The sequence below is a fragment of the Malaclemys terrapin genome, chromosome 11, assembly GCF_027887155.1.
Source record: "Malaclemys terrapin pileata isolate rMalTer1 chromosome 11, rMalTer1.hap1, whole genome shotgun sequence".
NCBI classification, from domain to species: domain Eukaryota; kingdom Metazoa; phylum Chordata; order Testudines; family Emydidae; genus Malaclemys; species Malaclemys terrapin.
The window spans coordinates 2,342,598-2,358,177 of record NC_071515.1 but is presented as its reverse complement, the minus strand read 5'-3'; the positions used below and the strand labels follow the sequence as shown (position 1 = coordinate 2,358,177).

The following is a 15,580-nucleotide window of genomic DNA, read 5'->3' as shown; positions in this document are numbered from 1 at the left end:
TGGATGGATCTTTGGTCTGACCCAGTATGGCCATTCTTATGTTCTTATGATTACAGGACCACACTAAATGTACCTTATCAGTTTGACAGCGAACCATTGATAACTATAATGCTGATTTCTTGTAAAACGGCTATAGAATTTATTAAACAGATGAAATTCTATTCTGTTCTTTAAAAAAAAATGCATTTAATGTGAGCTTTCATTTCCCGACTTGTACAGCCATATTAAATAAATATTCCACATTATAGAATTGTTGGACAGTCAGTTGGACAATTATATAATCCAACACTTTCCCTCAAAACTGGAAAATTCAGCCTGGTAACTTAGTCCTTTTGAAGTCAGGACTCAAAAATCCAATGGAAATCATAGTTTAAAAAAAAATATCTCCTGGGAGAGAAATAGGGAGGGGAATTGGTGAAAACAGATTTATCAGTAGTAAGGGTGTAATCAAAATAGTTTAGCAGAAAGAGGGTGCCTTATAGTGTTAACTGTTTTGAGTTAACTGTTTTGAGGACTTAAAAATCAAATACTGACAAAAATCAGCACAGCTTTGCTTTCGTATTATAAGGGGGATGGATAGTCCTTTTATGATCCAGATTGTTTCTTTTTTCAATCAGGAGGACATAGCAAAACTCCGCATGATGCAAAGTCAGAACGTGGGTAATAGTGAATCAGCAGTTTTACAGTTCCCACAGGCTTTGCTTGAGGAAAAGAATCAAGAAATTGATCATTTGAACGAGCAGATTGAGAGACTCCAGCGTGAACTGGACGGTGCCACAGACAATAAGGTGAGAATGTTTTTGAGATACTGGTTGCTTAATATGGGGGAACAGTGGTATTACAGTGTGAGTGTGTGTGGTATTACAGGTGGAATAGATCTGATGTTTTGCCTCAAGAAAATAGATTAGCATGTGAGTAGTGTTACTGTCTTCAGGAGAAACCATTTCCCATATTGAGTTACTTCCTTAGGGAATGGCTAGTGCTACAAAGGGAGCCTTAAAATTAGCAAAGAGCCTATAGCCTGTTGCACTGTGCTGTGCACAGGAGTGGGAGAACTCCTTTCTGGTCCCTACCAGGGATTAGTCTGAACTCTGAAATATGAGATTTGATTACTTTTATTACCTTGGTTTGTGTAACTACAGACGTTAGTATCCACACAATTATCAAATTTAGGAAAAACACCAAGCACAATATTCATTTTCATGACCTCCAGTACTCGTCAGTCCCACTATGTGATTATAAATGGGGTAAAGAAACATCTCCTTTTGTTGATTTCTAACTTACTGCCCTTTTAATTTTGTGTTCTCTTGTTATGTACTGTCAAGTGGGGTAAAAAAAACAGATGTGCCTTTAATTTCCAGGGCAGGAATTACTGATTTTATCAATCAATTATGTAAATCCCACCATAATTCTAACTATTTGTGTTATGTAATCCTTCTCTGGTCATTTCCTGTCTTTGTTGAAGTTTTTTGTGTGCCATATGTAGTAACATAACTACAAAATAGGCAAGACCACATTGAGGAGGGGTCATTTATAAGGATCCTTTGTGAGACTGGGTGGAAGTGGGGATTTGCTATTGTGGATATTTTGTTTTGTTGTTTGATTGACAAGCTGCTTTTTGAGAGGGACCTCCTGCTGCTTTTATTTATCGTCATGGGTTCTATTTAATGGGTGTCAGTCTGGGCTGGGTGTCTCTTAAAATATTAAATCAAAATAAATAAAGTAAAGAATAAAGTAAAGAAATAATATTTACTCTGCCCTACAGCCTAACCGTTTTCCATGTAGTTCAAAATTTGCCCCCTTTCAGACTAATCTGCCCTCTGTAAGGGAACATGGTGGCATTGCCTAACACAGTGGGGTCCTGATCTCCAGCCAGCGCCTCTAGGTGCTATGATAATAGAAATGATAAATAATAGTTTGTAGAATAATAATTTCTCTAAGGATAACAAACTTAATCGTACAGTACTAATTACAGTATAATTTTAGTTTATCCAAATTCCCTTTATCCAAAAATCCTAGGTATCCAAATACATAGTGTCCCTCCCATGTCTCCCTATGTTAATCGTATGCTAATAACTTCTCAATTCTTTGCACCTGTTAGCACTATGTATTCATATGGTGGGTTCTGAGCCATTAGTGAGACCTGATCCTGATTCAGCTATAATAGCAGCTTTGAAGGACAATGTTGGGGGGGAGGGGAAACGGTGTTAAAATCATAGAATATCAGGGTTGGAAGAGACCTCAGGAGGTCATCCAGTCCAACCCCCTGCTCAGAGCAGGACCAACACCAACTAAATCATCTCAGCAAAGGCTTTGTCAAACCAGGCCTTAGAGGTTTTTAAGGATGGAGATTCTACCACCTCCCTAGATAACCCATTCCAGTGCTTCACCACCCTCCTAGTGAAATAGTGTTTCCTAATATCCAACTGAGACGTCTCCGCTTCAGACGATTGCTTCTTGTTCTGTCATCTGCCACCACTGAGAACAGCCGAGCTCCATCCTTTTTGGAATCCCCTTTCAGGTAGTTGAAGGGCTGCTATCAAATCCCCCCTCACTCTCTCTTCTGCAGACTAAATAACCCCAGTTGCCTCAGCCTCTCCTCGTAAGTCATATGCCTCAGCCCCCTAATCATTTTCCTTGCCCTCTGCTGGACTCACTCCAGTTTGTCCACATCCCTTCTGTAGTGGGGGGACCAAAACTGGACACAGTACTCTGGGTGTGGCTTCACCAGTGCCAAATAGAGGGGAATAATCACTTCCCTCGATCTGTTGGCAATGCTCCTACTAATACAGCCCAATATGCCGTTGGGCCTCCTTGACAATGAGGGCACACTGCTGACTCGTATCCAGCTTCAGGTCCACTGTGATCCCCAGGTCCTTTTCTACAGAACTTCTGGTTAGCCAGTCGGTCCCCAGCCTGTAGCGGTGCATGGGATTCTTCCTTCCTAAGTGCAGGACTCTGCACTTGTTTTTTTTTAACTTCATCAGATTTCTTTGGCCCAACCCTTAATTTGTCTAGGTCACTCGGGACCCTATCCCTACCCTCCAGCGTATGTACCTCTCCCCCCAGTTTAGTGTCATCTGCGAACTAGCTGAGTGTGCAATTCATCCCATCATCCAGATCATTGATAAACTGTTGTGAAACTGCATCTCAAAATAGCACTTCCATTTAGCCAGTCACTCAGTTATCCAAAACTTTTGGATGTCCCTGAGGCCATTTGGATAAATGAGAGCATACCCAATGAAACTCATTCACTCATCTTGCTAACTAGGTTCCCAATATTATCATAAGACCAAAGTTGTGAGTGATTTTCTGTTTTGGAGGCTCAAAATGAGGAGCGCGCACACACAAAAATCATGTTATCAGGACGTTGCTTTTTAAAATGTGTCCTAATGTACGATTTTTTCTAGATAATAGTGAGGTATTTAAAGGTGAACTGAACTCTAATCACTTCAGCTAATGAATTGTGAATAGTTAGTTGCCATTTTACCAGGTTGCTGACATAGACCCATGTATTTCTTCCTTTTATTTCAAAGGAAATTCTGTGAAAATCTCTGCAGCTCAGGTTGTTGCATAGCTCCAACCCATCCTCTTCTCACAGAGGTGTGGGCATGGCTAGGTGAACATGACCACCAAAACCTGGAATGGGACAAGACCCATGGGAAAACTCAGACCCCCCTGGATGTCAACCTTAGCAAAGAGATCACTCCCCTTCTCTCTCCACCCCAGGTCCCTATGCTACTGTTAATGCAGCTTGCCACGTCTTCTCAATAATCTGGAAAAACCTGCAGTAGAGTGTAATTGTTGCATAGAAGGTTGCATTATGACTTGTGCTGCTTTGAGAAAATGGTTCATTAAACAGTTGTTCCCTTTCCCCTTAATGCCCCCCTGACAAAAATATCCTGGTAGTACAGAGTTCAGCTTTTGATTTTAAGCTGTAGTAGAGTTCAGGGTGGCTATGTGGAGGTGTTTAGGGAGTAGCTTCCCCTCCCAAATGTGGGTTTCTCAGTTTTGCTATGACTTGTACCCTCTCTCTTATGGCATATGCTGCTCAGAGGAGAAGCTGCTTAATTCTTAGTCTTGGAGTTAAGCATTTGTTGAAAATACATGTATTTTCATTAAATTTTTAAAAATCAAATGTAACAAAAACCCCTTTCAAAACACTACTGAGTAGTATGTAATTATATAGTATACGTTATGTGGGTATGCTAATACTTAAAATAAATATTTAGCTATTCAAAGTCCATCTTTTTCAGCTGCAAGAAGGGGAAGGAAAATTGAACTTCTAAAGTGAGCACACTAATAATTAAGCTATTGTGAAAGATTTCATTTTGGGGGGACAGGATGGGGTTGTCCTTGCAAGTCAGGTCGATGGACAGCATTCTTTAGGGAAACTGAGAGGTCCCACTCTTTCCAGCTGTGAGAGGGAGGGACGTGGATGTACTGGCCTTCTCACCAGGAAACTGTCTCTGGACTGTGCTTGGGAATGGGGGCTTTTTCCATGTCTGTTAATGAGGTTAGTGTTTTAGCTACCAGGCTCCAGGTAAGGTTTTCAAACCTTGCCCTTATTAAATCTGTTTTATTGACTGGCTGCTTTGAAGATGTGGTCCTTCTAGTAACTGAAATTGCACATATGTTGTTTTGGTAAATGAACTTTTAAGTGGTGGGAATTCTGATACTTCAACAGAAGTAACTCTGTGTACCATTGGCATTTCAGTCTTGTTCTTTCTCTCAGGTTGTGGAAAACGGAAAATCTGAAATCGATGAACTCAGGTTACTCGTCGAGCACCTTCGTGGTGACCAGGAAAGACTGCATAGGGATAAAGCAGAAGAGGTAGAGCAGCTTCATGGAGTAATTGAGAAGCTTCAAAAGGAGCTGGTACAACTTGGACCCATGTGTCATGAAGTTAGTGACAGCCAAGATAACCGTAACGTGCTTAGGTTGGAGGAGCAGGTAGAGAATCTTCAGAATGAGTTGAAGAAAGGATCACTAGATTTTCAGGAGCATTCAGATAAGAATAAGAAAACTGTATTGCTACATTCCAAACTGAAGGAGCTTCAGGAAGAATTAGAACTTGTCTCAACTGCTAGAGAAGCCCTGCAGCAGCTGCTTGAAGAGAAGGAATCTCAGTTTAAAATGGAGGTGGAAATTTTAGAGCAAAATCTTCAAAATGTGCAGGAGTCTTCAAGGCAGCACTTGGCAGAGTTAACATCCCTAAGAATACAGTATGATGCATTTCAGGAGGAGTACAGCCTTCTAAGAACACACCTCTCTCAGAGAGATGGTGAAATGGGGATCATGGCCTCTCGCATTCAAGAGCTTGAAGATACACTGAGAGCAAGAGAAGCAACTCTTTTAGAGAGCGATCTGCAGATTAAGACAGGAGCAGAGCAGAGAGTAGTGGATGCAGCTGAGTTACAGCACCTAGCAGAAAAGATTGCAAGACTTGAAGATGAACTGTTAAAAAAGGAGCTGCGTCAGAAAACTGAGGCTGAAGAAGTTCAAACCCTTCAATCGGAAGTCTCCAGGCTTGATTTCCAGGTTCAAACACTGAATCAGAAAGAAGTAGTTTACCAGAGAGAAATAGATGAACTTCAAGCAAATTCTATAAAATTGAAAGATCAGATCCAGGAGTTTTTGAAAGAACTCCAAGCCCTGCGCTCTGAAAGAGATGACCTTTATTCACAGCTGGCATCCTACAAGGAAAAGAATCAAAGTAATGATCAAGAAGCTAAACTTCATAAACCGGTCTTAAAACAAGAAAGAGAGGTTCCAGTTCATACAAATGGAATGGAGAAATTGAGAGAAGAGAGAGGAGCAAATGTTGATCAGTCATTTGCAGCTTCAGTTTCCCAAAGTGATAAATTGGTATGCATTATTTTTTTTAACGTTTTTTAAATGTGGAAGAGTTAAGTCAGCTCTGATATAGTACATTTTGTATTTATCTCTCTGGGTAAGTCTAAAAGAGATTTATTGTCTGATCTTATTAACTTGTAAAGTTAGAAATTTTATTCTGACACTGGGCACTAACTAGTATTAAATTCACTGGTTTGGTGATGCTAGTGCGACTGTTGGCTGTCACTGCATAAAACGTGTAGATTGAAGTATTTGGTGCTTTCACTAAGGATAAAATTTACAATGGTGGTAGATTTCCTCCACCATTCTGGATTTTAAGAAAGGGTGAAGGTAAATGTCATGAGCACAAATTGTGTCAACCTAGATAAGCTAAGGAAATCAACAGTGATAAATGAACACTTGTTTTCTGGTACTCTTGGAGAACTACTTAAAAACACATTTTTGGTAGCTCACCTCTAAAATTTGACACAGCTGAAAAATTGTGAGGACACTTATCACTAAGGTTCCCTTTTCCTCCCTCTGTGTAGAATCAGTTGATCAGAGAAGATCATTTGATCTCAGTTAATTTCATTAGATGCCCTAACCTGGAGAGCACTTCTCTAGAGCATATTCTGCTTTGCCCTGCAGGTGCCAGTTATGCACACATTTGCTGCCTGGTTAAGGCTTCTCTAAGGTGGTGGAATAGAGCAAAGAGTGCTTTGTGGTATCAGGAGTATGCATAGCAAACCTGCTCTGGTTAAGCACTCTCGGAGGAAGAGCGATTGGGCGTATGACTGCACATATGGGGTGGAAAACTTTCTGTGATTTAGGATGCCCACTTCAAAAGAACTATACTCATATAAAAGTCCAGTTCATTCACACCATATTACTTGTGCCTAGCCAGATTGGCAGGAAAGTGGCTTTTTTAGACCAGATACCAGTTATGCTACATGGATTAGGCAAAACGCTTCTCTGCATTATTACAGTCTCTACAATGTCCTATTCAGAGCAAAATAACTGACCATTAATTACAGTCTTACTGATATAAAACATGCATGCCCACCTGTCATGATGTCATAAAACATTATAGTTACATCATACTACTTTCACATGCTACTTCACAGTGCAAACATCACAACTGTGTGTAGTTCATGATAGGTTGAGAAATTACTCTGTTAACATTTGGAGTGATTTCACTAGTTAGGCTTTTGTAGCTTATCACTGAGGTAGCAATAGTGGATTTACTTAGACTTCACTGATGTTGCGTTGCTGTTTTCTTCAGGTACACATTGGACATGACAAATACTAATACTGCCTACAATCACTTACATATATGTTGTTCCTCTGTAGATGTGTGCTTCTGTTCACTGGGTCTGCACCTGCTTAAGTGGTTATATAGAAAGTATTAATCCTTAAGCAAAGCAAATGTTTTTATAATTATTTGTTTTACAGTAGTTAGAGACCCTAATGGAGATCAATACCCTATTGTGCTACACACTGTACGGGCACATGGTATGATTGTTGTAAAGGACTTACTGTGCGAATAGATGAGAGAGACAGAGGGTGGGAGGGAAAACAGAGGCACAGCGAGGTGAAGTGACCTTACAGAGGGTCACACAGCAGATTAGTGGCAGAGCCACGATGAAAATCCAGGTGTCTGAGCTCAGTCTATTGCCCTAAGCACTAGACCACACGGCCTGTCCAAATGTTGCATTTGCTCAGCTTCTTAAAACATTAAGAGGGTGACTGTTTTATATACAGCATGCTTAGAACATATGCTTTATACTTCTCCTCAGACCTGTCTTGTAATGAGTCATATAATAAATAGCAAACGTATTCTGTTGGCATCAACATTAAGGAAGGCAGTGTTGATTCTGCTATCCTGAAATAGGAATAGAATTATTTGATCTCAAATTTGATTGGTTAATGTTACTAGAAGCTCAAATTGCTGATGGTACAGTGCTAATACTAAATACGCACCTGGATTTATAAGCAGAACCACACAGCTTGTGCTGAAGATTGTGTGGTGATATCCTCCCCTAGTGTGTGAAGTGCATCTGTCCTCATTCTCTGCCTTCTGTAGAATAAACATATACAATAATAACTTGAAACATATTTTTGTTTAAACCCCATAAGTTATCAACACTTTTATAGAAACGTTGTTGCTTATGGGAGTTTACTCTTTTTAAATGACAATTATTGTAGTTGATGCTTGGATAGGAATTCCGAAACTGACAGAAAATGAAGTCCACCAATGTGGAAATGGCTCACTTTTTAAAAGAGCAGCCAACAATTGTTTTTTCTTTTACAGATTCTAGTACAGTTAGAGGCAACAAACACTTCAGAAAACCACAAAGATCTAATCACAAAGATGACATTGCATCAGGAAGAACTTAAGTCTGAATTAGCCTGTGTGAAAAAGGAATTAGAATTAAGAGAAGAACAGACTGGGAAAATACTGAAGGACATAAAGGTATGTTGGAATAGTAATGGGGTGAAAGGGATGGAGAGCTAATTTGGCACATTTTTCATCATTGCCAATTTTCTCCGATGGTTAATATTAAAGTGGTTTCAAAGAGAATCTTTGAGTCCTGGTTATTAAAGCAAAGGCTTCAGATAGAAATAAGATCCAAATGTCAGTGTTGGAAGTGAGATCTGTAGAATCTCAGATCATAAAGGCTGAAGTACTGTTCATATGCTGTATTCTTCATGTTAACGCTTTTTGTATATTATTTTATATATCCTTTAGTACTTTATTCATAATTGTAGTGTTTTTAAAAGCTACTATTATAAATATAGAAGGCTAGAAAGATGATGGGTCAGATTCAGTATGACACTAGAAGATTCAGTTCTACTGGCTCAGGAAGCTGTTGAGAAATCATCCAGTAGGTTACTAGCCAGAATACTTAACTTCCTTGCCATTGCTTGACGTACATGTACTGTGTGTTCATGTGGTTGGTAAGAGGTGTGTAAGGGTCTGGGGATGGCTGACATGTTATACGCTGCTATGCATGTGTTCTCTGTGGGCTACTGCAGAACTAAAATTTGGGGGCAAGGTTGGTGGGTCCACCAATATGTGGATTCACCAGTTTCTGCCACAATGTGGATGGAAGTGTCATAGACACTACTGTAGCCAAGAGGCTAGATTGGCAGTTACAGAGCAGCCTGTGGGGTAGCATTGCTTCCAAACCTCAGAGGAACTCCACTGTGCACAGACTGGCTGTGCACTTGGGTGAGGATTTGAGCCTTAGGGCAGTTTCATGATAGGAGCATCAAATCATAAAAACTAGGACTAGAAGGGGCATCAAGAAGTCATCAAGTGCAGCCTGCTGTTCTGGGGCAGGACCAAGTACACTTAGACCATCCCTGTTAGGTTTTTGTCCAACCTGTTCTTAAAACCCTCCAATGTTGGCGCTTCCAAAACCTCCCTTGGAAGTCTGTTGCAGAATTTAATTACTCTTATAGTTAAAAAGTTTTTCCTAATATTTAACCTAAATCTCCCTTGCTGCAGATTAAGCTGATTACTTCTTGTCCTACCTTCAGTGGACATGAACAATTAATCACCGTCCGAATGTGTCAAAAGCCTTACTAAAATCAAGACCTATCATGTTTACTGCTTCTTCCCATCCACTAGGCCAGGAACCATGTCAAAGAAGGAAATTAAGTTGATTTGGCATGATTTGTTCTTGACAGATCCATGCCGGCTATTTCTTATGACCCTGTTACCCTCTAGCGGCTTACAAATTGATTGTTCCAGTATCTTTCCAGGTATCAAAGTTAGGCTGACAGGTCTGTAATTCCCCGAGTCCTCTTTGTTTCCCTTTTTAAAGATAGGTACGAAGTTTGCCCTTGTCCAGTCCTCTGGGATCTCATCTGTCCTTCATGAATTTTCCAAGATAATTCTAATGGTGCCAAGAGTGCTTCAGCTAGCTCCTTAAGTACCCTAGGATGAATTTCATGAGGCTGTGCCAGCTTGAATACATCTTAATGTATTTAAATATTCCTTAACCTGTTCCTGCCGTATTTTGGCTTGTAATCCTTCTGCCTTGTTGTTAATATTAATTGTGTTGAGTATCTGATCACCATTAATCTTTTTATTGAAGGCTGAAGCAAAATAGTAATTAAACACCTCAGCTTTCTTGATGTCATCAGTTATTAGCTCTCCTTCCCCGCTAAGTGGAGGACCTTCACTTTCCTCTGTCACTCTCTTGCTTGTAATGTATTTAAAGACCCTCTTCATACTGCCTTTTATGTCCCTTGCTAGGTGTAACTTATTTTGTGCCTTACCTTTTCTGGTTTTGTCCCTACATGCTTGTTCTATTCTTTCGTAAACCTTTTTAGCAATTTGTGTTCAGAAGAGCAGCCGTGTTAGTCTCTATCTGCAAAAAGAACAGGAGTACTTGTTAGTCTCTAAGGTGCCACAAGTACTCCTGCTCTTTTTGTGTTTAGAAAGAGAACCCTGCTTTCGTTAACTTTCCTAATGTCAAATAAATGTAATCTTCACAACTACAAGGGATCAATTTATTTTTTTTTAATGAATAGTTCAGTTCTGTAGAAGTGAATGGGAAACTCCCTTCTCTCCAGCAAAAGCCCTGCTTCAGTGGAGATGTCACATATACCAGTGGTAATGTGTTTTGATGTCTCTGTTTAAAAATAAAACAATAAAAAAACAAAAAACAACTTGGCCAGCTACTCTTCACTATACCAGTGAAACCCAAAAGGGAAGTAATTTAAAAAATTTACATCAACAGTTTCCTTTACACATTGCTGTTGTGTAGTGTACTAATATAATCTATATTAAATGTTTTTGTTTTACTACAGTAACTATTCTGAAGAGTTAGACGCATTAATTTATCTTGGCTTGAAGGTAAAAGAAAGGCCAAACTGGCATGAGAAAGTATGTTGAATTATTTCTGAGTTCTTGAAATCATAGCTAGGATTAATAACAAATTTGATATTTCATTTTAAAAGAATCTTCTCAGAAGCTGAATATTTTTTGCACTTTTGGGAACTTTTATTTGAATTCAGGAAACAGAAAATTGATGGGTATGTGTGTTGTTTCACTCTAGGAGAAAGATGCAGCTCTAGCTGACTTGAAGACTCACAGCAGAAATCTAAAAACTCAGATTAAGCAACTACAAGAGACACTCCTGACTCAGGAAGCAGAGATGACAGACAAGGCCAGAGAGCTGCAAGATCTGAAAAAACACTGTCAGCAAATCTTGGAATTTCATCAAACTCCAGACTCTATGAAATGCAAGTTGAACAACCTTTCACAAAACACAGAGCATGATAAAGAGACACCCAAGGACTTTAAATGTTTAGTCATGCATATGACTTCATGGGACTCACCTGAGATTGTGAGAAAGCAGGAGACAAGCATAGAACTTCAACCAAGTCTTCACTTAACACCCTTCTCAGAAGTTGATAGTGTACACAGCACAGACTTTGAAATGAAGGACAACAAATCATCTGTCATACAAGGAGACACCCCTGGACTGTTGGGATATCAAAGTCTGTATGCTAATACCAATGAGGAAGCAGTGGCCAGACTAGATTTAAAGTCTCCAGCTTTCTCTGAAAGTACCTACTCTATCGCTGAGTACCAAAATATGGAAAAAAGGATTCGGGTAATTATCAGGGTTTTTAAAAAATATTAAATGTAAGATCCTTCCTTCCCCTCCCTCTACCAATAAGTTTTTATTGCTGGGTCATGTGCTCTGTGTGTTACCATGGAAACTAATGTTGGTAAATATACATCAAGAAGCATAAATACTGTGTCACAGCAATCATCTTTTATTTGTTCATCTCCTGGTTGGAGACAGTGAAGCATACATTAGGCTGTATTGAAACATCATTTTATCACTGCTCTCTCTCTGTAAGTGAAATTAGTTCTCTGAAAACTAAATTGAACTGTAAGCCCCTCAAGGTAGACTTTCTTTCAACTTGACTGTAGATTGGTGCTGTAATATAAATAATGGTAATAGAGTGTGGGTTTTATTTTGGAACTTCATAGTATCCTGACAGCTTCAGAAAGTTCACAGAGATGGGATTCGGTGTGTTAGGCCTAGCAGTTCAAAAGTGAAGGCCACAATAAAGAATGTGACTGTTGGGATGAAATTCTTCTTGTAATTAATGGCACTCAAAGAAGTGTTTACCTGTTGTCATGGGAGTCTTTAACTTACTGCAACAATTGTCTGCATGTGACTGTTTTTACTCAGTTTTTAAAAGATGGGTTTTGTTTGAGGAGTCTCTTCCCAAATTACCATGGTAATTGATTCTTTTAAAGGCAGTATTATTTATATGATAGTGGTGCCAGCAGTGTTCTAGTCTCTGTGCAATTGCATTAAAAGACAAAGACTCTGCTCTAAATAGCTTATATATTACCTGCTATATGTATTCATGCTTTCTTCTTGGAGGAGAGGTTATAATTATGTATCTACTGAGTTGTAATGTACAGAGTCTATTGGAAACTGTAGTGTGATATTGATAAACGTATACTTCCCTCCCACCACTCGGTGCAGTGAAATCTCATCATAGACCCAGCCCTCAATATGAGACAACCTATCACAGCCTCAGCTGCGAGTACTGCAGGAAGTTGCCTTTGGTAGAGTTTATAATTCATTATTGATAATATTACAGTAATGCCTAAAGGCTCCAACATAGATTATGGTAGGCATGCTGTACATGCACTGTCCTGAAGTGCTTATAATCTAAATAGACAAGGCAGGTCAGGCAAAGGGTGGCAGAAAAGAAATATTATTCCCATTTTGCAGATGAGGAGCTGAGATACAGAAAGCCTGATCCAATGTCTATTCAAATGAGTTTTTAATACAGATTTAGTACTTAACTAAATGTACAGTAATTGAATGGTAATTACACAGCAGAACATACCTTTTTGCCAGCAGAAAAATAACAGTTTTTCTTTAAATGAAAGTTTAAAATTTGGTGAATCCTGCAACAGTTCCAAAGACTTTAAATGTGAAATTTCAGTTAAACATTTTACAATTTCACTCATGAGATTGTCTTAGGAGTAGAGTAGCCCTGCCATTATCTGGCCCCTGGCAGAAAGATTGTAGAACTTGCCTTGCTCTAATTGTGTTCACATAGTGAGCAGGATTTCACTAGGGACTGATCACATCTCAGCTAATGCCCCTACTGAGTGTCATCAGAGATGATTTTTTTCAGTCACTTATAATTTCTATCATATCCTCTCTGTCTCACAAAAAGAAAGCATTTTGTTCAATATTTTGTGTAACAGGAGAGTAAAAATATCTTTTTAATATTATAGTTTCCCCAATTCTCCCATAACTGAAAGGCAGATGAAGGGTTTCCCACCAAATCCCCCAAAAATTCACATGTTGGCTGTGACCAAGCATAGAAAACTTCAGCCTAAAGGGAAATTTTTACGACCATTAGAAATAAGTGAAAATGGGCGGGAGAAGCTTCCGAAGGAACTCTGTACATAGCATTAACTATGGCATTTACCACCATGAATGCAATAACTAATTTGATGTTTTGTAATAACTTAATCATTTAGTGGTGGTTTTAAATAGTAAGGAGGGTGCAACTGGATCCATTAGGGCCAGAAATGACTCCTGATTCTGATTCATGTTGTGTATATACATTTTTAACAGGTGAGAGATGTTGACGACTTCACTTTAACGCCATCTGATTCACAAGATGACCTACGATCAACAATGTCTGGTCTAGAGGGGGCAAGTGATGGATATGTCAGCAGTGAGTCTTAATTTCTATTAGTTAATGCATAACTCATTTTGCTTGTATGATAACTTCAGTAAGTGAGACCCAAAATCTTTGAGGTGAAGAAAATAACCTACTTCAGATATTGTCACTCTGTTTAGAAAAGGAGTTGAATACTGAATTAATGAACAATGTCTTGGTATCTTCCCATGTCTTCTTACCTTGTCTATGCTAGAAAGAGGTCAGGGTGTTTTAGCTAGTCAGAATCTAATCATGACCTTTTCCCTAGCATAGATGCAAGTTAACACTTTTCACTTTGATTCAGTTGGTTGAGACATATCCCGGGTTGATCTCAACTAGCTAAATTGAGGAAGAGGATGTGAAATTGCATTTATGGTAGGGAAAAGGTCATGATTAGGTTGGAGCTGGCTAATACACCCTGACCCAATCTTCACACTCTCTTCTAATCTAGAAACACCCTGAATGAAACTTACATTTGATAGTTGGTTCTCCCAGACTGAAATATTTAAAATCATTTGTAGTAGTTTTGGGTTCTCAATGACTTACTTATACCAGTAAAGCAGGGGTTCCCAAACTTGGTTCGCTCAATCACAGCCACTGAGAGCTGCAAGCGGCCATGCCTGTGGACGCTCAGGTAAACAAGCGTCTCGTGGCCCACCAGTGGCTTACGCTGAACAAGCCGCGAAACAAGTTTGGGAACCCCTGCAGTAAAGCTTAGGGGCTTACCTATGTAAGTGTGAAAGGGGATACATTTTTATGAATTTGCCAGGGTGACAGTTACATTTTAAAGCCGAAATCTAACAACTTAAGTTTGCCAGTTGGATAAGTGTTAATAGAATAACCCCTTTTTATTGAATCCAGGGAGTGTTAGCATACTAGTTTTACTGGTGGGTTCTTTTCAGATCAGCTTTTAACTTGCACAGTATTTTTTCCAATCAAGACACTAGCTTATTCTTAACAAAACAACAATTTATGAATTCACTCAAAACCACATTAGTATACAATCAACAGTTCACCACTGAAGTGCAGACAACAAGCAGTGTTCTAGCTGTGTATGACAACCACGATAGTTTTGCAAGCCGTTATCACAGTTGAGTCTCAGAAGTTGTTATATCAAGGAATGATGCAAATTACCAAGATTTCTTATTACATTTACTTATGATCATCAATTCGCCCTTCCTAACACATGTATCGCACTTCTGAGGAAGCCCGTGTCTTTTTAGGTGCTTTTAGCGGGAGGTGATCACTCTGACTGGATTGGTCCAAAAGGGACAAGTTTAGAATATTAAAAGCAATTGCTTAAAGGTATTGTTTTCAATATCTTCTAGGCCAATTTGCTTGGACTTATAAAGGAGTTAAGATCTAAACTATGGGTGCCTGAGGTCTCATTAGCGAGTCTGTGCTCAGAAAGATAACCTTCGGTTATTTTTATTATAGAAGGGGAAACACAATCTTTAAAATGAAATCTCACCACTTCTTATCCTGTTAACCCTCCGATGGGGGAGAATTCTTTCCGCATGGCTGGTCCAGGTGTCAGTCATACTTAGGATTCTGCAGCTTCTTGTTGGGTCAGTCAACCCTCTTGAATGCATGATGACTTCAGTTTATGTACCATAGTGTCATATCTTGTTGGAGGGGTCCACCCTCTGATTCCTGTTGGACATGTGTCAAGTGCATACTCAGATTTCAGCTCACAGAAGGGATCTCCACTGCAATATAAGCCCAGGGTTACTAGAACTCAAGTTAGCAGACCCTGGGGTTTGTTAACCTAGGGCTTGAGTGTATACTCTTAATTTGTAACTCCAGGTTAGGAATTTTTGAACCCGGGTCCCAGCCTGGAGCTCCAGCATCTACACTCCATTATGCATGCAGAAGTCCAACCACCCATATTCCAAACTTCCTAGCATCCTCCCAAAATGTGGCCACTTTAACCCTATGTTCATGGTGCAGTTGGAAAAAATGGGACTTTTCAGAGGACAAAGAAAGTTGGTCCGTAGGGCTTGAACCCTGGGTCATGAC

The 15,580-nt window shown here is 39.4% G+C and overlaps 1 protein-coding gene across 5 annotated transcripts in view; it reads left to right on the top strand.

Moving 5' to 3' along the window:
- PCNT (pericentrin) overlaps positions 1-15,580 on the top strand; it is a 230,759-nt gene that overhangs the window by 162,666 nt on the left and 52,513 nt on the right. For all 5 annotated transcript variants that reach the window (XM_054043682.1, XM_054043685.1, XM_054043684.1 and 2 more), the window contains 5 exons: positions 618-788; positions 4,736-5,869; positions 8,148-8,309; positions 10,906-11,466; positions 13,474-13,576. In XM_054043682.1, coding sequence (XP_053899657.1) covers positions 618-788; positions 4,736-5,869; positions 8,148-8,309; positions 10,906-11,466; positions 13,474-13,576 — 2,131 coding nt within the window. The remainder of the gene's footprint in view (positions 1-617; positions 789-4,735; positions 5,870-8,147; positions 8,310-10,905; positions 11,467-13,473; positions 13,577-15,580) is intronic.